Source organism: Oncorhynchus mykiss, chromosome 4, assembly GCF_013265735.2.
Source record: "Oncorhynchus mykiss isolate Arlee chromosome 4, USDA_OmykA_1.1, whole genome shotgun sequence".
In the NCBI taxonomy this organism is placed as follows: Eukaryota; Metazoa; Chordata; class Actinopteri; order Salmoniformes; family Salmonidae; genus Oncorhynchus; species Oncorhynchus mykiss.
The window spans coordinates 15,764,028-15,785,766 of NC_048568.1; the positions used below are offsets into that span (position 1 = coordinate 15,764,028).

A 21,739-nucleotide genomic window follows, 5' to 3' on the forward strand; every position below is an offset into this window, starting at 1 on the left:
AAAAATGTTTTTCCTCACATTTCCCCCAAAATAAATACAGGAATTATTTCTCAAACATAATTTCTGGTTGAATTGGACATTTCAAAACCACTTTGTGTGGCAGCTAGGCACCTTGGCGTGGTGGAGATCCACACCGTACATCGACAACTTCTTAGCGTTTTCTAAGAACTGGGCATCTGCTTGAGCAGGAGTCATCCCTCTAGAAAAGTAGACAAAACAAACAATCTATTGTAAACAAACACAGAGGTGAAGAGTTCAAGTGAATGATCTGAAGTGGCAGGTCCTGAAAACGGGAATTCAAAGTATGATAATGATCACAGTACCTGTAAAGTCCATGGGTCATTTCCAACTAATTTCTACACAGGTGTCTCTCCCCAGTCCTAGGTTTTAAAGAGTTCCCTTTTAGCTATAATATTTAATCTCCCCTAAAACTATGACACAGTGTCATTGTCACTTTGCCCCAAACGGCCCTGACCTGTGAGTTTTGTGGAGCTCCACCACCTTCTCCTCCATCTCCTTGGTCTGTGAGGGGGCGAACTGGAAGTCGCTGATGTAATCGAGGCGGTGCTCGCCGGAGTCATGGTCTCCCAGCTCGGCCTGCAGGGCGTAGGAACCCAGCAGGGAGTGGGTGACGAAGGAGCAGGGCAGACGCCCCGACACTATGTCCTGTCGGAGCTGAAGGCACAGGAGATATCTACAGGGAGACGGAGAGAAAAGAGAGAGATGGGACGACGAGGAGGAGGAGGAGGGGTGGAGGGAGAGAGTCACAGTCCATAACCACATTGAGGCATGAACCACAGGTTGTAATTCTGGTCTGTACATTTCTCATGACACTAGCCCACTACTTCAGTTCTGACACAACACGCATGTGAAACCTGTGGGTTAGATGGTGGGAGGGGGGCGTTTTCCTGTACGTTACAGTAGTGCAGCAGCCTGCAGAGAAGCAGAAATACCATACAGAAATAGCAAAAGGTTGCAGCCATATTCAGTGCAGTGGTCTTCAGCCTGCAGAGTTTAGTTTCAGTACAGCCCCAGGGCCAACGTCACAGGCAACGGAGGGCAACCATCTGCACGCACGCAAAACCCCCCCCCCCCCCCCCCCCCCCCCCCCTCTCACGGTGTGCAGCCTGCAGACTCAGAGATGCAGAAGTAGCATACTGCCTGTGACCTTGGCCCTGGGGCTGTACTGAAACTAAACTCTGGAGGCTGAAGACCGCTCCACTGCACTGGATATTACTGCAACCTTTTGACGGGAGCAGATCAAAGAGGGCATTTCTACGCTAGTTTAGGCAGCGGCTCAGTGATGGGAGTGCACCGGCTGAGGGCTCGGATCAGGGAATGATTAGACACTGGGAAGCTAGGGACACACACACACACACACAAAGACATTGAACGCTCAGTGGATGCCCACCGTTCCCTCCCCCCTCAGTGTTCTGCTCTTCTGACCTCATCAACCAGTTGCTACTGCAGTGTAAAACTACTGTACAGCAACGGACTTGCCTTTACTGGATCTGGACTAGGTTATACAGACCAGTTGTACATTGAATAACAGTGCTTGCTTGTGTGTGTGTGTTTAGCTACATTCTGCATGTACATTCTGTATGGGCATGCTGTCTGAAAATCAATAGCATGTACTGTACATACCATAACAGTACATGTATTTACATTTCCCTCATAAAGCCTGTGTACAAAATACTCTGGAAAGATGTCCAAATAGTGTGAATGCAAAGTATTAACAGACTGTAGGTTTGAGACTGCTCCGGGCCATCTGTGTGGTATAAAAACATGATTTGTTTGCGCGACTGGGCAGATCCATTTTCTTTGCTTTATGACTAACACAATAAAGCCAAACATTCAAAATGTACAATTGAAGGAGTGGGGACTAAACAGATGTGGTGTGTGTGTGTGTGTCATGGCTGTTTGACCTCTTTGTTTCCTGATGAAAGGGACAGTATTATACCTGGTAATATCCTCGGTCAGCTGGGATGGATCAGGGGGGTAGAACTTGACATTGAACGCAAACTGCCAGGTGGCATCTGTGGAAACGGAACAGAAAAAAAACCAGGGTCTCATCTGATCAAAAGAGTGAAAGGAAATACTTGATCTATATCGTCATAACATGTGATCATTATTTCTAAGCCATAAGTCCAGGCCGCGTGTGTTCAAACAAAGACGAACCGACTCTAGCTGATTCATTTGGGTGAGCGTTTGTATGTAGAGGAAGGATAATTATGCATTTAGTGTAAAATAACCAACACAGAAAAACAAGCGATGGCGGCATGCCGGGCCAGATGTGCTAAGAACCAGATGTGCTTAGAACACACACTCTGCTAAAAGAAGTGGCACAGCCCCAACAGCTGTGCTCATCGTAAGGTAGGTAGGTGTGTGTGTGTGTGCGTGCGTGCATGTATGTATAGTGGTGGAGAAGAGGGAATCAGAGAGCGGGGGGAAAGAAGGAGAGGAAAAAGAGACGGGCAGAGAGATAGAAAGAGAACAAGATGACACACTGGGAAGGATGTAGCAGCTGCACGCAATTACACAACAGCTAAGACCCGTGAGGAGAGGCTTTGTGAAGATCTGAATTGCATACTCCTGGCATTCCTCTCTCCTCGTCTCCTTTTCAAAACACATTGGAGGAGAAGGTCAGAGGGGCGGGACCTCGGTCTTCTCCTCCAATGGGTTTTGAAAAGGAGAGATGCCGTGAGGAGTATACAATTGGGGTCTTCTCTTTGAAGTGGAGTTTTGTCAAGCCTGGAAAGACCTGGTGAGAGGAATTTTGATTTGGTGCTGTACCGTGGCACAAAGAGACTCATCAAAAATAGCAGAACAGAAACAGGGCCTTTCAACATACCGCTCACACTCTGTTTTGGGTATTCATCATTGGACACACTGAGGGGATTTAAAAATCAGTAGAAAAGGGCTGGATTTAGGTTCAACCAGCTAGCGGAGAACACAGTACATTTCAGAAAAACCCGTTCAGCAACTCTCAAATCAACTTCACGTCACAATTGCAAAACATATGGCACACACCAAACAGGGTGGTCTACGGTGATAGTTGTGATGGGCTGAGAGTGGCTGTGAGGTGGGATTAAAGGGCTCATGTTTCGGTCATGAATTATTGTTGTGACCGCTGTTTAGAAAAGTACCATGTATGGAAAATGTATATGTAAAGTGTGATATGTATATACATGGATCAAAACAAAAGTCTGTACCAAAAAAAAAGACGTGTGCTCCAAAGAAGGGGGTGGTGGATGGGTTAATAAAACAATTCTAACTCAAATCCTTGACACTTAATCATGACACGGAGTAACTTTTACGTAAGTAACGTACTTTCTAGTAGTAGCCTACAAGTAGAGAGACTACTTGGTGTTGGGGTCAGATGGGCTTAAGAGCCTTTTGCAAGGCTCCATGTTTACCTACCACTTCCTGTTATCAACGATTCGAGAGCGCCATGTGAGATGAGACAGGATGAGCAGTGCTGATACACACTATCGCCTCATTTCTGTGCGTGCGCGCGCACGTGTCCAGTCATAGACCACTGGCTTGATGTGGCGATGCCTAAAGCTTCGTCAGCATTAGGCTAGGGCTGGCTGTCACCTAGCAACCGCTAGCGGAGAGCGAGAGAGGTATGGGCTAGCGCTAGCCTGATTACACCCGGGGAGAGAAGAGATGGATGATGATGACGACAGTCTCTCTCTCTCCCTCTTTCATCTGGGCGAGGGACGTTACACAACGGCTTAATTGAAAACAAATGTCAACCGTGTCCTGACATAACAGACTTAATGGTCTTTCCCTGAAATGTACAGTCTGAAACGTATTAGGAATTATGGATTTTTCTATGCAGAAAAGGGATAATGAAATAATGAAAACCTCCCAGTGGAGGTTCTGTGTTGCTCATCAGTGGAGAGCGATAGTAATGTCCTTTCTGTTCAGCTGCAGGCGAGTGAGTGTCCCGGGTCTCGTCTGGACAGTACGCTGGAACAGAGTAATTATGAAGTGATCCCATGGGGACCATTTATTCTGCTGCAGCAACGAAGGGCTCTGCTTTTCATCCTTCCCAGAATCCCAAGGCCATGTGAGAGTGAACGTTGGGACGAAAAGCCAGGCAAGCAAACAATTCCATTGACGGTGTGGCGAAAACGGGAAGGAATTCAGGAAGTCTGAACAACTGAGAGGTCAAAGAAAATCATACAACAACAAAAAAAGTAGTACTTTATTTTCCCACAAGACATGCGAAGGGAAACCATGCTGAATTCACCCACGCTTAGCCTGGCCATGGGATACAGGATATGTCAAATATGTTAGAGGAATTCCAAAAATGACCCCAGCGGCACTGTTCCAACAGTAGTCATATTGTGGCCGTTGTCCTTCAGCTGGACTGAGCGGAGGAGGTCAGTGACCATTTGAGGAAGCTTGGGGGCAAATTAAAGACTGATACACTGGAATGCGAGGCAGCTGGCTCAGAGCAAGTCACATGTCTGGACGATCACCCTTCACAATCAATGAGGGGAGGGTTCATTCACTGGTGCTACTGGGAGGTTGAAGCTCTAATCACATGACTATCTCAATCCGAGGGACTAATACCACTTGATCTGTCCAGGAACATTGTGTTTTTCTGGTGGGTGTGTGTGGCAGGAAAACTTTGCAGAACAGTAGCTTCAATGATCCCATTAAATGTAGTATTCCAGGTGTGAAAGAGGACGAATATCGAGAGAGAGAAAAATAAAAACTGGTGTTATCTAGCACACAGAAGCACCTTTGGAAGTCAGGGTAATTTCCCCAGTGAGCATTCATAGGCAGACTCATTAAAAAGTAACTGTTTTTCCAAAGATGCCCATGCAAAAAGGTCCAACCGTGGTGGTGTGACAGGGACACAGTGGATTTCAGTCTCCCCCCTCCGCTCTGCCTCGCTTTTCAGTTATCCTTGAAACGTTCCAGTCAGAGTCACAGCCTGCAGATAAGTGGGTCCGACCAGAGGCCTCAATTCATGTCATGTGACAGCCTCCATTCCCCAGTCACACACACACCATTGAACACTATTACAGGGTAAACAGGGTAAACAGACACCTTAAATGAAAATGGGGTGTATCATATCATAGAATGATATCCACCAGCAATACACCACTGTTCTGAAATCCTACACAATAGGTTCAATAAGTGAAACAAATACAAAGCTTCTCCATCGTCCGGTCTCTCTCGCATGTTACCTCCACCCACACACACATTGGTGACATCATGTCCAGAGTCAAGCTGCACAAAATTCTATCCCAGAGAAGATGACTTCATGTCAGGGCAATTTCCTCTGCACTGCTGCGTTCCAAGTCTTTCCATCTCTCTGCGGAGAGAGCACTCAAACCCCAACCAGCGAGAGCACAGGCCATTATCTTAACGAAGAGGGATTCATTTCATATGCTAAAGAAAATGGAGTGCGCCAATATCTATGATTTCACTGGAACCCACTGGTAGTCAGTGACATGTGAGTTAGTAACATAAACCCCTAGTGATTTCAGTTGCAGGCCTGATTGTGAACTCCGCCTGCCTACTGATCTGAATCAGTCAAGTCAGTCTAACGGTGGCCTCCCTTATCAGCCAGCGCTCCAGATATTTTGAATTTATCTCAAAGGGCATATGTCTGTTTCTCACTTAATGACACAAGGTGTTGAACCAGTCCAAACAAGACTGAGAGATAAGGCTAGAAAAGTGGCATAGGTTTGGCTTTTGGACAGCCAGGTAGAATGACCACTGTAAGAGTCGGTGGAACAGAAGAGGCCTGTTGCAGGCCACTGGGGCTGTACTGCACGACGTGTTACACTCTTAACGCATCCCTGGACAGAAAGTACCTCCGCTCGGAGCCGCTGTTCCCATCGCTACATGTTGAATTCCCTCGGGGGTGTAACTATGTGCAAACGTCTGGCCGGTGTTACTGGAAGCTAAGTGCTCTGGGAGTATCAGACTGGGGGTGGGGAGCGCCCCCCTTCCCTTCTCTCTGCCCAGAGGTTCAGCAGAGCGCAGCCTCCCTCCACCCAACACACATAATCCCCAACACATTCCCCCTCCCCAGCCCCATCCAGAATTACTGCAATCCAATGTCCAGATGTGAAAAGAGTATCTCACTCATGAAAAAATAAAAAAAATAAAAATGTGTCTCTGCAAAAGATCTAGTAAATATCAACAGTTACATTAGCTATTAGGGCTATCGGAAGAGAGCGTACAGTGAACGGGGAGAAAATGGTGGGTGAAATAACAGGGTATAGTGTGGAAGCCTTTCATTAGGTTGGTATGTACAGTAAAGCCAATTAGTGAGTACCATGGTGGCCCGGTAACTTAATGAGAAACCTCATACAGAAATAGGTTTCAAGAGGTTTTAAAAAACACAACTTACTGCGGATCTGACGTTTGATCTCCTTTGTAGGGTCCAACCAGCACTATAAAAGAGAAACAAAGGAGCTACTCGTTTTGGTTTCAACAAGCATGCAGCACTTCAAACCACACAGTATCAGACTTCTAGCAGTTCACTGACCACAGACTTCATAGTTTCCCTGTTGAGTAACCATGGTGATTGGCAACTCATGTTAGACAAATGCAGGTGGGATTTTGATTGTGAAAGCGTCCATATTGCAAATAACTACTAGGCAAGATGCACCATCTAAAACATAAGAACACTGTGCCATTTCTCATGTAAGTACTGTAGGAGATCAGGTATGTCAAGACGAGCGTCATCAAAAACAAGACAGAGGGAAGCATTAGGCACAGAGCTGCTGTAAAATACAACAACAACAAAAAGTACATTTAGCACCAATCCAGACAACAAAACTCGCCACGGTTGTCGTTACTGGTCTGATCCTTCGACTTCTGTGCTCCACTTTCATATAAAAAACACACACACGATGAAAACCCATTCCACTAAACTACACTAGCCTATATTATACAGCCTTTTCCCGCCACCCCCCTGGCTAGCCTGCAGTTTCCAGTGTCAACGTGGAACAAAACTCTGCATGCAGCCCCACCGCAAATATGCTGATCTCTCTCCAAACAGTCACCCTCAATGACTGATGTTGAGCCTGCGGACAGACTGTGGAGTGTGTTGACTCTGTGTCATTAAGCTCCAGTTAGAGTGTGCAGAGGAGACTTTAAAGTTCAGGACCAAAGCCATAAGAATACCGACAGGCAATGTGAGAGAAGGATATGGGTCTGTGAAGCAGGCCTGCTTGGTTGGCAGGGGGCGAGAGCAGAGCAAGGCAGAGCAGAGCAGAGTCAGTCTGGACTGAAGTTGGTTGAGCGGAACCTCGTCTGTCTCCAACCAGTGATATTAGAGAGCATCCCAATAAACTGTGTTGACATAGATCTGGAATATAACTGATGTTATTCCCTGGAAGCATATCTGGGTTCTCTGGAGGTTAACTGCACACTTCAGACATTCCTGTGAGGATGGGCTGGCCTTAGCACACAGTTTATCGTCCATCTGACTTTTATGAATCACTGTTGGTTCATTCAGGCCTTTGTTAAAACGTCTTTTTATTTTTAAACGATCAATTATGTGGTCCATCAGGCCCGCTAAACCGTTTCAAATGTCTAAACAGCTCATATTGATCACGAGAGGGATATTATGCAGTCAAACCATTAGTCATTGTAACTTTTGTAGCAGAATAAAAAAGTCTAGCTAATTACACAATTGAGGAACGATATAAAAAAAAGTTTGAGGACATAAACGCAAAAACATCTGTGCTATTGGGAGAGAGGTTATTATATGATTCATCTTAGGAAGTACACTGAACAAAAATATAAACGCAACGTGTAAAGTGTTGGTCCCATGTTTCATGAGCTGAAATAAACGATCCCAGAAATTTCACACACACACAAAAAGCGTATTTCTCGTAAATCCTGTACACAAATGTGCTTACATCCATGTTCGTGACCATTTCTCCAAGATAATCTAGCCACCTGACAGTTGTGGCATATCAAGAAGCTGACTAAACAGCATGATCATTACACAGGTGCACCTTGTGCTGGGGACAATAAAAGGCCACCAAAATGTTGTCACACAACACAATGCCACAGAAGTTTTGAGGGAGCGTGCAATTGGCATGCAGACTGCAGGAATGTCCACCAAAGCTGTTGCCAGATAATTTTATGTTAATTCCTATACCATAAGCCGCCTGCAATGTCATTTTAAAGAATTTGGCAGTATGTCTAACCGGCCTCACAACTGCAGACCACGTGTAACCATGCCAGCCCAGGACCTCCACAACCGGATTCTTCACCTGTGGGATCGTCTGAGACCAGTCACCCGGAGAGCTGATGAAACTGTGGGTTTGTAAAACCAAAGAATTTCTGCACTAACTGTCAGAAACCATCTCAGGGAAGCTCATCTGCGTGCTTGTCAGCCTCACCAGGTTCTTGTCCTGACTGCAGTATGGTGTCGTAACCGACTTCAGTGGGCAAATGCTCACCTTCAATGGACACTGGCAAACTGGAGAACTATGCTTTTCAGGGATGAATCCCAGTTTCAACCGATGGCGTCTTGTGGGCAAGCTTTGCTGACGTCAACGTTATGCACAGAGTGCCCCATGGTGGCGGTGGGGTTAGGGTATGGGGCAGGCATAAGATAAGGACAGCAAACACAATTGCATTTTACCGATGGCAATTTTAATGCAGAGATACCGTGACGAGATCCTGATGCCCATTGTCGTGCCATTCATCCGCCGCCATCACCTCATGTTTCAGCATGATAATGCACGGCCCTATGTTGCAAGGATCTGTACATAATTCCTGAAAAATGAAAATTGTCCCAGTTCTTCCATAGCCTGCATACTCACCAGACATGTCACCCATTGAGCATCTGGATCGACGTGTACGACAGCGTGTTCCAGTTCCTGCCAATATCCAGCAACTTTGCACAGCCATTGAAGAGGAATGGGACAACTTTCCACAGGCCACAATCAACTCTACGCAAAGCACATGTGTCGTGCTGCATGAGGCAAGTGGTTGTCATACCAGATACTGACTGGTTCTGATCCACACCCCTACCTTTTCTTAAAAAAAAAAAAAAAAGGTATCGGTGACCAACAGATGCATCTCTGTATTCCCAGTCATGTGAAATCCATAGATTAGGACCTAATGAATTAATTTAAATTGACCGATTTCCTTATATGAACTGTAACTCAAGTAAAAACATTGAAAATGTTGCATGTTGCGTTTATATTTTCGTTCAGTGTAGTTAGGCCTAGAAGTACTGCTACTTTAGAAACAAAACATTCCCCCAAAAGTGGATCTGAGTAGAATATACGTTTGCATTTCTATTTATTTATTTTTTTACTGTTCTGAAAAAGCCAGTCTCTTCTTTTAAAGCAGGGCTTCAGATCTCACTGTAGAAGAATGTGGCTAAAAACACAATGACTTTACCGTCTGGTCAGCGTTGTCTTTGTAACTCAACCCAAAGTAGTCCTTCTCCAGTAGGTTCAGGGCTTCATACACTTTAAAGAACAGGTACTGGCCTTTCGCCCGTTTCTGCAGAGAGGGAAGAACAAAGAGAAGAGCATGAAAACCATGTCACTAATCATCAATTATAAAGAACAGTGGACATTAAAAATAAAAAAAATCACAACCTACAATAGCAGCGAGGCAGATTATTTAGATAACGGGACAAGGAGAAAAATATATTCATTTAGTGAACAATATTACATCTTTCACAGTTCGTTATGACAGGGTTCATTCACGTGGAGGTTCATTTATCTGGCTCATGAATGCCACAATTGTATGGCTGTGTGTTGAAAGTGTCAGAGAACTCTAGAGAATGCACTCCTCCAGGGCATCTCTTGGGTGTGAGCTGACATTTGCCCTGCAGACAGACAGGCAGACAGATATGCAGCCGTTTGGGACAGCTTGGCAGCTCTCTCCAACTGGCCCTGTATTCGCCTGCACAGCAGAACCAGACAGTATAGGCATTACAGGAAAATCCCCACGGATTGCGTGAGCATTATTGGTCCTTTGACATTGGTGGAATGAGGGAGCTATTTGGGACACATTGCAGTGTGGACAAAGGGGGCGAACTACCACACTACCTCCTCGGGGCAACACATTGCCTTGGTCTGAGGGACAATAACCAGAAAAAGTCCACAAAGGACAATGACACTGCATTCTAGACAGAGGGGGATGAAGATGGAAAGAAAAAAAAGCTATGCATTTTCGCCTCCTTGGGACAGCGGAGATATTTAAGGTATGCTAGTATTATCAGTCACTCCCAAGAAGGACACTGGTGAAGCTTTTTGAGTGCCCCCCCACCCCCCCCACCTCCCCCTCCCCCTGCTCCCCGACAATAAACACTGTTACATTAGATCGTCTGTAGAGTGAGAGAGTGACAGAGAAGAAAGTATTTTGCTAACAGTCTATCAGCTTGGAAGCTGCAACATCCTAGTAGCCAGAGGGGTGTGGCCCTGAGACACATGATTTGGCACCAGGTGGATTCTGAGATGTGTGTCCAAGGTGCTGCCTTTGTTTGGCTTTAAATGAATCACTTTACACATGACCTTGCGTTTTCCGCCCGTGGCACGCCCTTCTGCACAACATGTTAACCAATCAGGACAGGAACTCAGTTTAGAAAACAGAAGCCCGATGGGGAGGATCAACGTTCAGTTCAGGGCCATCTCTTTCTTCTACTAAAGCACTTCAGTAGTGGCTGGTCAAGTCACTAAGGATTGTAGGCAAACAGCAAAACGGATTTCCCCCATTCTTACTACTGGCCATGCGGAAGCCATTGCTTTGAAGTGCATTAGCAAAGTAGGCAGCACTGTAAAAAAATTAATTAAATAAAAAACGTTTGACCATTAGGCGGGAGATTTTAGACGCTTCAAATTGAAGCTCGGATTTCAGTGCAAATGCAATGAAACGGTCTGTGCCCTCGCCCGAGCAGTGCCTGACAGAGAGAGACCGCAGCACAAGCAGACAAGTCCTAATCGGAATTACTGCCTCCTGCTGCAAGTCACATACTTCCTAGTAAAAATGTTTGACAGCTACATCTCAATGGAACGAGAACAGCAAAGTAATCTCATTGGCAGCTGTAAAAGCACAGTCGCAGACCAAAGGCACCATAAAAACTTCCAGGTCTTATACAGTCCATCCATATAAGCTTACACGGTCTCTGACAGCCTCTTCAAAGTCACAGCTATTTACGCTAGGCTCAACTAGAGGTAAGGTAAACACCACCCAAAGCCCAACCGTGCTGCTGAGAGAGATGCTCCCTCCAGAGGGCTGATGCTCCATGAAAACAAACTTGTGGTTACCTGGGCGAGGAGTGCAGGGTGGGGCAGTCGTCATAAAGGTGGAGCTAGACTTCTACGACGTTAGCGAGCTACTAGCTAGCCTCATTAGGATTCTTCCATTGGCCCCGCTCTACAGTGCAGGTCAATTAGATCAGTCATTACCATGCTAACAGAGGGCATTTCAGGAACAAGGGCCTTGCCCTGTCTGCTTTGGCCTCAGCAATGCAGAGCGGAGGCCACAGCAATAGTATTGCCTCACTGGCAGTCACACGCCAAGCAGGTCAAGTGAGTTTTATGACAGTGTTTGTGTATTTGGAACTTTGGGGCATAGAGTACAGTAGCAGACATCTTCTTGGGGGGGGGGATTTGTGGTATTATATGTATGTGAGGGTCTGGGTGTGAAAAAGTAATGCTTTGGCATATTTAACAAGTTGAAATCAATGCTAGCGAGTTGCCCTGAATAATGCAGCAGTGCAGCCGTTGATGCATACAGTGCCATGTCCAATCATCTTATCGAACCAAGGTGAACCAGCCCAGAGAGGAACATGGTGGCACCACCAACAATCCACCCAGTGAGGACTAATTAGCAGGCCAAGTGGAGCTGGGAGCAGGGAGCTGGGCAGCAGCCTAATTGAAATTGGCAGGTTGGAATAATCAAAAGGCCTGGGCTGCCTGCTCATGAGTGAATCTCTACAGCACGATTCCTATAAGGACACTTAGAGGGGTACATCTCAAACGAAAGCCTTTTCGGACCCCCCCCCCCCCCCACCATAGACAACAAACAGGTCTGGTGCTGGTAGCAAATATCAATCTACAGTCAACAATGGTACCTAAAGAACACATCGTCTTACTACCAAACAAATGACGGATTTGGCCAAACACTGGGAATCTCCAAGAAAACACTAACTGTTTCTACTCAGTTGGCTTTATGGGAGCATTCCTGATGTCTGAACATTGTTTTGCAATCAGGAGGGAGGGGTCCATCACTGGGACATTAGAGACCGGGTGGGAGAGAGAGAGACAGAGGACAGGCTGGGAGAAAGCGACAGAAGGGAGTGTCCGACTCTGTCCATGGCTGGAAGTCAAGAATCCGGACATCCAGACACAGTTTTATCATCTCCCATAGGCTTATAGAGAAATCTGCCCGAAACAAAACAGCAAGAATCAAATTCACATGCAGACAATCTATAGAGAGAAGCAAGGGGAATGGACGGTAGACAACACAGACACCCTTTGTCTGCATCCACTACAAAAGAGAGAAAGGGAAGTTGGTGTGTATAACAGTAATTTGGTGGGTGCTAATATCTGTCCCATTTCACGCATTTACAATGTGTATTATATGCATACAAGTGAATTGGACATTTTTGTTTTGTTTTTTTGCATAACCCAACTCCCCCCTGAGACACCCTCAGAGTGGGGTCACGCCAGAGTCTGCCATTATAGATGGCAACCCTGGAGCAATTAGGGTTAAGTGCTTACCTCAAGGGCACAGAGATTTTTTTCCACCTTGTCGGCTCGGGGATTCAAACTAGCGACCTTTTGGTTACCGTCTCAACGAGCTAACCGCTAGGCTACCTGCTGTGTGCGTGTGTGATGGCGAGACTGGTCTTTCCGGCGCCCCAGAGCTCCCTGCTGTTTCAGCAGATTAGACTCATACGTGTCCGTCCGCATTGAGCCGATGGTGAACAAATGCAGCAGGACTCTGTAGCCAAGCGGAACACAGCGGAAGCAGCCTTGTACTGCACAGAGCCACACCACTGGCTGAAGAGGAGATGACTACGTTGCTGCAGAGGCCCAGACGCCATTACGGTTTGTTCACACACACACAAATGTTGTGGTTTCGTCGCTCTCATTATTGCAAGGCACTCACAAAGCAAGGGAAAATGTGTGAGGGAGAGAGTATACCTGGAACTGCAAGGCCTTGTCAAGAGTGCATGAGGACAGACAGATCCACCAGCAGCCCAGTCCACCAGTGGATTTACCATGCAGGCAGCAGCCCAGACCCCAGGAGGAGAGAGAGAAGGGGGAGGCACGCCGCACAGGCTGTAGTCTCCCAGAGACACCTCCACACCCCACTAATGGTCCTAATGGGCTGGGGCCTGGTCTGGTCAAGCCTGGCTGTGACGGGGGGGGGGGGGGGGGTCACAATAGGGGCTGCACCAAATTATTTAAGTATTACAATAATTGATTATGCTTTTGTTGTATTAATAGAATAGGAAGGGCTATGAGACCCCTCCCTCATTCATCTATAGGGTCCTGGACTACAGATTAGCCATATATATACATATATATATATATATATATATATGCATTGTAAGGTTTAATATTGTTCCACAGTTCTTTTCTAGTCTCTGCTTCCTATAAGAAACGGTCTGTGAGATGTGTGAGTTATTGCAGTCAAAACAGTGTGTCTGTGAGAAAGCGCCTCAAGGCTAAAAGAGATTCGTAGACACAGAACCCTGCAGGGGAGTGAAAGAGATAAGAGACAGGTCAGACATACATAAAGCAACTTGGGGAGTGGAAAATTACTGCTGAGCCTTTAGAAAACACAAACTATTGTCTCTCCTGCAAGTTTGTATAACTGTATATGCATAGGCTTGGTCTCATGAGTAGAAGGTGTTAGAAGACGTAGGCGACATCACTAGGGGTTGACTGCAAGCATATTCAAGCAACTTGGACCCTTTCCTATTTTGCAGAACTTACTCGGAAACATGCGCGCTGTTCCCGTTGTCAACACCATTCAGTCTGTCTCAGAGAACACCTTGGAGTACGTCGAGAGAGAACTACGGCCGTGCAGTCAGATTTTGGCATTTCCATTAGCTCTCAATTCAAGTCGCATAAAATAAGGACCTAAACAACATGTTTGAGAGAAGAATATAAATTACTTTCAAAGGGAGACAGTTGAGAATGTCTGAAGTGGCCCTAGTGTGCTTCCATGAAACATGTAATTGTTTTCCACTGAGGGTTAGTGTGGGCGCTTGCTTTGCTTCTCTCCCCAAAATTAAGGTTAATCTCTGGAACACTTTGTTGTTCTCCATTTTCCAAACGCTCCCAGATAGACTGTAGGCATTGCACCTCGTTATAAATATGCCACTGTCTTCTGGCTGAATACTTCCCAACAATGGCATTTACTGATGCCTCAGCTATTCTGAAACTGTGAACAAAGCTGGCCCTGTTCAAACAGCAATTAGTGTTGGGGCCCATTCACAAGCCATCTCAAAACGCATGTTCAGCTGCACTGGAATCCACAAACACTCTCAATCACACACAGTGAAACCCCTTAGCCTCCAGGATGGGAAAATGACTAGCCTACACATGAATAACCAATGAGAGAGAATCAATAACATATTAGATGGTCGCGTTTGCTTAAGTCTAACTAGCTTTAACACTTGACTTGTAATTATGAAGAGAAGGTCCCTCTATCCTACTGAGTGGATCTTATTGGAGATAGCTGAGTGACTAACTGGAAGATATGATGACTAGGTTATGAGTTTGCAGGCAGGGTTGGTTTGCCACGCCTCTGTGGGGGACAGCAGATGCTACAGGTTTAATCTGTGAGGGGCTCAGGACCCCCCTCTAATCTGCCATGCTTGTGAACGTGGTGGGCTCCAGAGAACTAGACGAGAACACCAGACGAGCACCCGCCGTGCAGCCTGCTTTTACCCCAGCCCGGTCAGGGGGGGTAGAAGTTGCGAGGGACTGGGGCTTGGGCAGGGGGGTGTCATCCACCCATCCCTTCCAGGTCAGCGGTTAAGGTCCCCTCAACACCAGTGCTTATCCCTTTAGTGTATAAACCACAAAACTCCCAAATATAACAAGGGGCTTTATGTGCACCTGAGGGCCAGAGAGAAAGAGAGGGCAGCCCTCCACCCAACACCTGAGGGCCAGAGAGAATGACAGGGCAGCCCTCCACCCAACACCTGAGGGCCAGAGAGAAAGAGAGGGCAGCCCTCCACCCAACACCTGAGGGCCAGAGAGAAAGAGAGGGCAGCCCTCCACCCAACACCTGTGGGCCCTCCACCAAACACAGGCCCAAGTTCAGTCCCATGACCTCCCAGCTCCACCCATGACATCGAATTCCACCCACAGCGAAACCAGATTGATTTCTCATCATCCCACGGCTCATTAGTAGGCAAATGAAAATACACTTCAGGGCAAAAGGGAATGAGGGGGAGTAACAACGTGGAAATGAGACACTAGGGAACTTGATCTATGGTCCAATGTAGTGAAACACTAATTCACCTGCTATGCTGGAGAAACAATAATGCATGACACTAAATGACCAAAAGTGTGTGGACACCTGCTTGTCGAACATCGCATTCCAAAATCATGGGCGTTAATATGGAGTTGGTCCCCCCTTTGCTGCTTTAGCAGCCTCCACTCTTCCGGGAAGGCTTTCCACTAGATGTTAGAATATTGCTGAGAGGACTTGCTTCCATTCAGCCACAAGAGCATTAGTGAGGTCGGGCGATTAGGTCTGGCTCGCAGTCTGCGTTCCAATTCATCCCAAAGGTGTTCGACGGGGTTGAGGTCAGGGCTGTGCAGGCCAGTCAAGTTCTTCCAAACCGATCTCGACAAATCATTTCTGTATGGACCTCGCTTTGTGCACGGCGGCATTGTCATGCTGAAACAGGAAAGGGCCTTCCCCAAACTGTTGCCACAAAGTTGGAAGCACAAAATCATCTAGAATGTCATTGCATGCAGTAGCGTTAAGATTTCCCTGCACTAGAACCAAGGGGTCTAGCCCGAACCATGAAAAACAACCCCAGACTATTAATCCACCTCCACCAAACTTTACAATTGGCACTATGCATTGGAGCATGTAGCGTTCCCCTGGCATCCTCCAAACCCAGATTCGTCTGTCGGACTTCCAGATGGTGAAGCGTGATTCACACTTGAGAAAGCGTTTCCACTGCTCCAGAGTCCAATGGCGGCGAGCTTTACACCACTCCAGCCGACACTTGGCATTGCGCATGGTGATTAAGAGGCTTGTGTGCGGCTGCTCGGCCATGGAAACCCGTTTCATTAATCTCCCGACGAACCGTTCTTGTGCTGACATTTCTTCCAGAGGAAGTTTGGAACTCGGTAGTGAATGCTGCAATCGACAGACGATTTTTACGCACTACAGCACTCGGCGGTCCCATCCTGTGAGCTTGTGTGGCCTACTACTTCGCGGCTGTGTCGTTGTTGCTCCTAGACGCTTCCACTTCACAATAACAGCACTTACAGTTTACCGTGCCAGCTCTAGCAGGGCAGAAATTTGACGAACTGACATCCTATGACAGTGTCACATTGAAAGTCACTGAGCTCTTCAGTAAGGCCATTCTACTGCCAGTGTTTGTTTATGAAGATTGCATGGCTGTGTGCTCAATTTTATACACCTGTCAGCAATAGCCAAATCCACTCATTTGAAGAGGTGTCCACATACACCACATCACCAAAAGTATCATCAATGCAGGCTGCAGTGTTATGGGGTTTACAGTGGACCTCGGCCAAAAATCTGTCCAATAGTAACAGCTAGGCTAAACCATGCAGTGATGTGGAGAGCCATTTGTTGAGCAAAAACTGGCTGCCTTGATGTTCTCAGCCTCTCTATCCCACTATAAAAGGTCACAACAGAATCTACTAATCAACTATGCTATGATTACCTGACTCAAAACCAACAATCAAAATCATCATAATTTATTGCACCTACAGATAGGCCAAAATCCACAATAAATCCTTTACTCCAGCTGAGAAGTAGGTCCTACCAAACACAGTATTATCAACTTCACTTGTGTTGTCATGGCCCCTGAGAGCAGCAGTCAGCTAAATGGTTAATTTGGTCTCCCTGATGTTCCCTTCTTTAGGTGCCCAACCTCTCCTCTCGGTTCTCTCCAGTACTCTCCCTGCTGTGTCCTAGTTAGTCACCTCTACTCCACTTGAGTTTATAGGTTGATGTCCTGCTGAGATCATCAGCAGCCGCAGCACAGCACAGAAGCTATACGTGTGCAATACATTTGGAACATCGGAAAAAATTACAGTATCGAAACGCAATAATTGTTTTTATTTAACCAGGCAAGTCGTATCAGCACCTAAGTATTGTGATATCGTATCGTGGGGTCCCTGGCAAATCTCAGCACTACTATAAATAGCCTCAGACTCCACCGGTAGCAAGGGAGGAAATAACAATGAAATGTCTGATACAAAAACCTCAATCTATTCAACAGGATTACACGTAATGCTATCCTCTTCCTGCGCAAAACTGAATTATGGTGATGAGGTTCATCGAATAAGGAGAGGCTGCTGTGCTGTGTTGTGTACAGCTCCAGTACACTGCACTGTTGTTTTCCTCTGGGACAACGCTAAACTACATGACAATGGTTCTGAATGCTTATCTGCAACAACAATAATCCTTGCACAGAATCTTCTATAAAACGGAAAAAAATGCATCTGTCAAAACACGGCGTTAAAAGGCAGGCAATTTTTTTCCCTATGAAAAAGATAAAAAGACAATTACCTAAAGAAAACAACCTGTGGTTTACCCCTTTGGCACACAGGAAAAACCTTACCTCTTTCAAACGCAATTTTCTTGTCGTCTGCTTGTTTTAGTCAATTACAAAAGTACATTTAAGAAAAGTACAACATGTCTAAAGATGACTTTTCAACATTACCTGCTCCCTATCGTTCTCACTGTTTAGAAAAACATCATAGTGTAGGGCTTCCATCGTGCCCCTTTTCTTGGCGATGTTAGCAGCCACTTGAGTGAGTGCTAGCTAGCTACAGACCAGAACATTAAAACTTGTTAGGGCTAAGGTCCTTTTTTCAGAATTTCCGCCTGACTGACGTGCCCAAAGTAAACTGCGTTTTACTCAGGCCCAGATCCAGGATTTGCATATACTTGGTACCATTGGATAGAAAACACTTTGAAGTACGTAGAAATGTAAAACATTATGTATGAGACTATAACACAATAGATATGATAAAAGAAAATCCAAAAGAAAAACCAACCAGAATTATTTTACAAAAATGAAGAGCCCATGCTCTTACAAAGGAGAAAGTATAGGAGCGTATCCACATCCAGCTCCCAGATTGCAATTCCAATGGCTTCCACTAGATGTCAACAATCTTTGTTCAAGGTTTCAGGCTTGTTTCTTCCCAAACGAGGAAGAATTCTGAGTTTTAGTACTGGGACTCAGAGTTGGAAATCAGAAGAGGACGCGCACCTGCTAATATCGTTTTCCTATTGAACATACTTCTTTCCGTATTAAATATTTTTTATAGTTTAATTACAGTGTACCTGAGGATTGAATAGAAACGTATTTTGACTTGTTTTAACAAAGTTTAGCGGTAGCTTTTAGGATTCCTTTCTCTGCATGTTGAACGAGTGGATTACTCAAATAGATGGCGTCAACTAAACTGACTTTTGGGGATTTTATCTAACAAAACTACATGTTGTAGCTGGGACCCGTTGGATTGCAAATCAGAGGAAGATTTTCAAAAAGTAAGTGAAAATTTCATCGCCATTTGTGATTTTATGAAGCCTGTGTTGGTGGTAAAATATGTTGTGGGGCACTGTCCGCAAACAATCGCATGCTTTCACTGTAAAGCCTATTGTAAATCGGACAGTGCAGTTAGATTAACAAGAATTTAAGCTTTTAACCGATATAAGACACTTGTATGTACCTAAATGTTTAATATCCATAATTTTTATGATTATTTATTTGAATTGCGCAACCTCCAATTTCACCAGAAGTTGCCCTAAGTTAAGCTAGCCAAGACTAACACAAACAAAATGACTATACAGCTACAAGTAGTGAGTGGAGTTACAAACAGACTGTACTAAACAAGTTAAATGTCTACCTGTGATGAAATGTTTTCCACACACACAGCTACGTGCCTACTTGGACACCGCGTCCCCACATTTCCCACACCGAATAGCCTGCAGCCACAAGGCTCTTCTTGCAGGCTCCATTTCCCTACGTGGGGGCATTTGTGAACCGTAGGTCGGATTTTTGACTTGGCTACATTGAACAACATAGCAGCTTTTCAGCATGTTTTGTTATTTCTGAATAACAAAAAAATCTACGACGAAGTTACGTCTTTTACAATGAAATTGTGCCAGCTCTATTCACAATACATACACTGAGTGTACAAAACATTAAGAACACCTGCTCTTTCCATGACAGACTGACCAGGTAAAAATAGGTGAAAGCTATGATCCCTTATTGATGTCACAAAAAAAAAAAAAGCCTTGAGCCTTGAGACAATTAAGAGATTTGGTAAGACAAAAGATTTAAGTTCCTTTGAAAGGGGTATGATAGTAGGTGCCAGACGCACCGGTTTTTCAAGCTCAACAGTTTCCTGACGAATTGAGGGTGCAACTCAATATAAGGAAGGTGTTCAATGTTTTGTACACTCAGTGTATATAGTTGAGCAAATATTATCCATCACCTTTAACCTTACATCTCCAACTCTCCCCAGTGTGAGTTTAAAATTTAAAAAATTACGTGCGGGATATGAGACTGCACAAAATGTGATTGTTACGCAACAGGACAGTTAACCCGCACTACCCTCAAACCAAGGCATGCTGCCTGCTAATTGTCTATATACTGTGTTTCAACTTGTCAATTTCAAATTATTTTCAAACAAGTTTTATTTGACAGTTTGAATTGAAGTGTGTTCCGCCTCCTCAATAATTCACATAGAAGTACACCATTTCATTGTGGTGGACAATTGAAGTTTGAGGCATTACGATGAGACGGACAAAATTTGCTCTTTGATGCGAGCCCAAGCACTTCTCCAGTGTTTCCTCGGGTCAAGTATGCAGACATTTGTGCATCTCCAGTCAGAACAGAACCTGCACAAACTTTTTCCCACTGTCACATTTTCTGGCTGGCTTTCATTATTGTTTTCCTTACTAATAATAACTTCGGACATGTGTGCGTTCCTATCAAAGTAAATGCCTTATTACGCTATGATAATCGTTTCTGTATATCGTGTTATGTTGTTTGTACTGTAATACACCATATGGCGCATAATGGTTTGTGTGGTAGTCATGTATTTACTGTTTATTCACATTTTTCAAGTACTTGTGACAAATAATGTATTCTTATTTTTGCATAGATTATAATGGACACGTGTAAAATGCTTTTTTGAAGGTTTTACTGATTATGATGAGCTAATGCTAAGCCATATTAACTCACTATGTGTGGAGCCATGTTTGTTGACATCATTCAACGCATTCTGGGTGTCACGCAAACGCCTGTCAGACCAAAGATATTTTAGCAAGACGTTATAACAAGGTGAAGATGTTGTAACAAGGTGAAGGGACGAGTAAACTTCCGGAAGTCAATGATGGGAAGTGAATTACGGTAGACGACACTATTTACACAGTTAGCGCTAGGACCGATGTAGCCTACATTTTCTGATTTGGATGAGAATTGTGTTACGCTGTTGCTACTTCTGTGAATGTCTGAAAATTGCATCCTTAAATAAACTACAAACGTCGAGGACATAACGTTTGTGCAAAATGTTTTGTGAAAAAATAAGTGTGTCCAGCTCAAACACAAAAGACCGCGGCGTCAAACGTAACTCCACGTTTAATGAAGTGTTCTAATCACACCGGTTTGTGCGTACGCTGCAGGGGCCACTGTAGAATGATCACACCCCTGTGTTCGTACGCGTCAAAGGGTTACACTATCTTAACATCTGGTCTGACTTCTATCACCAATATTAAACCATATGATCTGAAGTGTCCAGAAACAATTCTATTTTGGGGTTTGTCCGGGATCTGGACTTTGATCGGGTGTGTTACTTTGCATAAATATTGAAGAGACTCACCTCCACCTCACAGGGGAACTGGCTTCCATCAAGCATGGTCACATGACACATCACCATCTTCACCTTCTTGGTCAGTTTCAGTGGTGACTTGATAAAAGAATGTCCACCCTCAGGCTTCGGGCTCTCTTCCTCGTCTTTCTTCTCCTCTCCTCCTTCCTCTGCCTCCTTGTTCTCCTCTTCTGCTGCGCTCTTCTCCTGAGATTCCTCTGCTGCTTTCTCCTCCTTAGCAGGCTAGACACAAATCACCAAGAGGAGATTCACAGAGCGAACAAGAAAAACCCTTCACATCCACAAAGGCCATTTTGTCAACAGTGGTTTGTCAAAGAGTAGCCTAGTTCTGCTTAGTGCCATCAATTCTGTCAGCACAGATCTGTACGGAGAACCATAGTGTAACTTCTATTGCGGTACACACAGCTTTTAACCAGCACTCATTATGTTTTCCATTGGCTTGATCAGTGTAGATGATGTCATTGGGCGGATCAAAGTCTTAAAACATGGAAAGGGGCTGGGGGTTTGGCTGGAATATCGACAAGCACAACGAGGAGATGTTTCTTCTGCAGCATAATAGCTTACAGCGATTCCAACGTAATAAAATCATAAAGGACAAATGAGGGGAACATTCAACATCTCTATACTAAGTGATATGTACCTTCTTTGAC

The 21,739-nt window shown here is 45.1% G+C and overlaps 1 protein-coding gene across 27 annotated transcripts in view; it reads right to left on the minus strand.

The window, feature by feature from the left end:
• epb41l2 (erythrocyte membrane protein band 4.1 like 2) overlaps nt 1-21,739 on the minus strand; it is an 86,212-nt gene that overhangs the window by 23,388 nt on the left and 41,085 nt on the right. For all 27 annotated transcript variants that reach the window (XM_036975738.1, XM_036975744.1, XM_036975757.1 and 24 more), the window contains exons 3-8: nt 21,081-21,311; nt 9,403-9,507; nt 6,383-6,425; nt 1,961-2,036; nt 476-694; nt 112-199 (exon numbers count right to left, since the gene is read on the minus strand). In XM_036975738.1, coding sequence (XP_036831633.1) covers nt 112-199; nt 476-694; nt 1,961-2,036; nt 6,383-6,425; nt 9,403-9,507; nt 21,081-21,311 — 762 coding nt within the window. The remainder of the gene's footprint in view (nt 1-111; nt 200-475; nt 695-1,960; nt 2,037-6,382; nt 6,426-9,402; nt 9,508-21,080; nt 21,312-21,739) is intronic.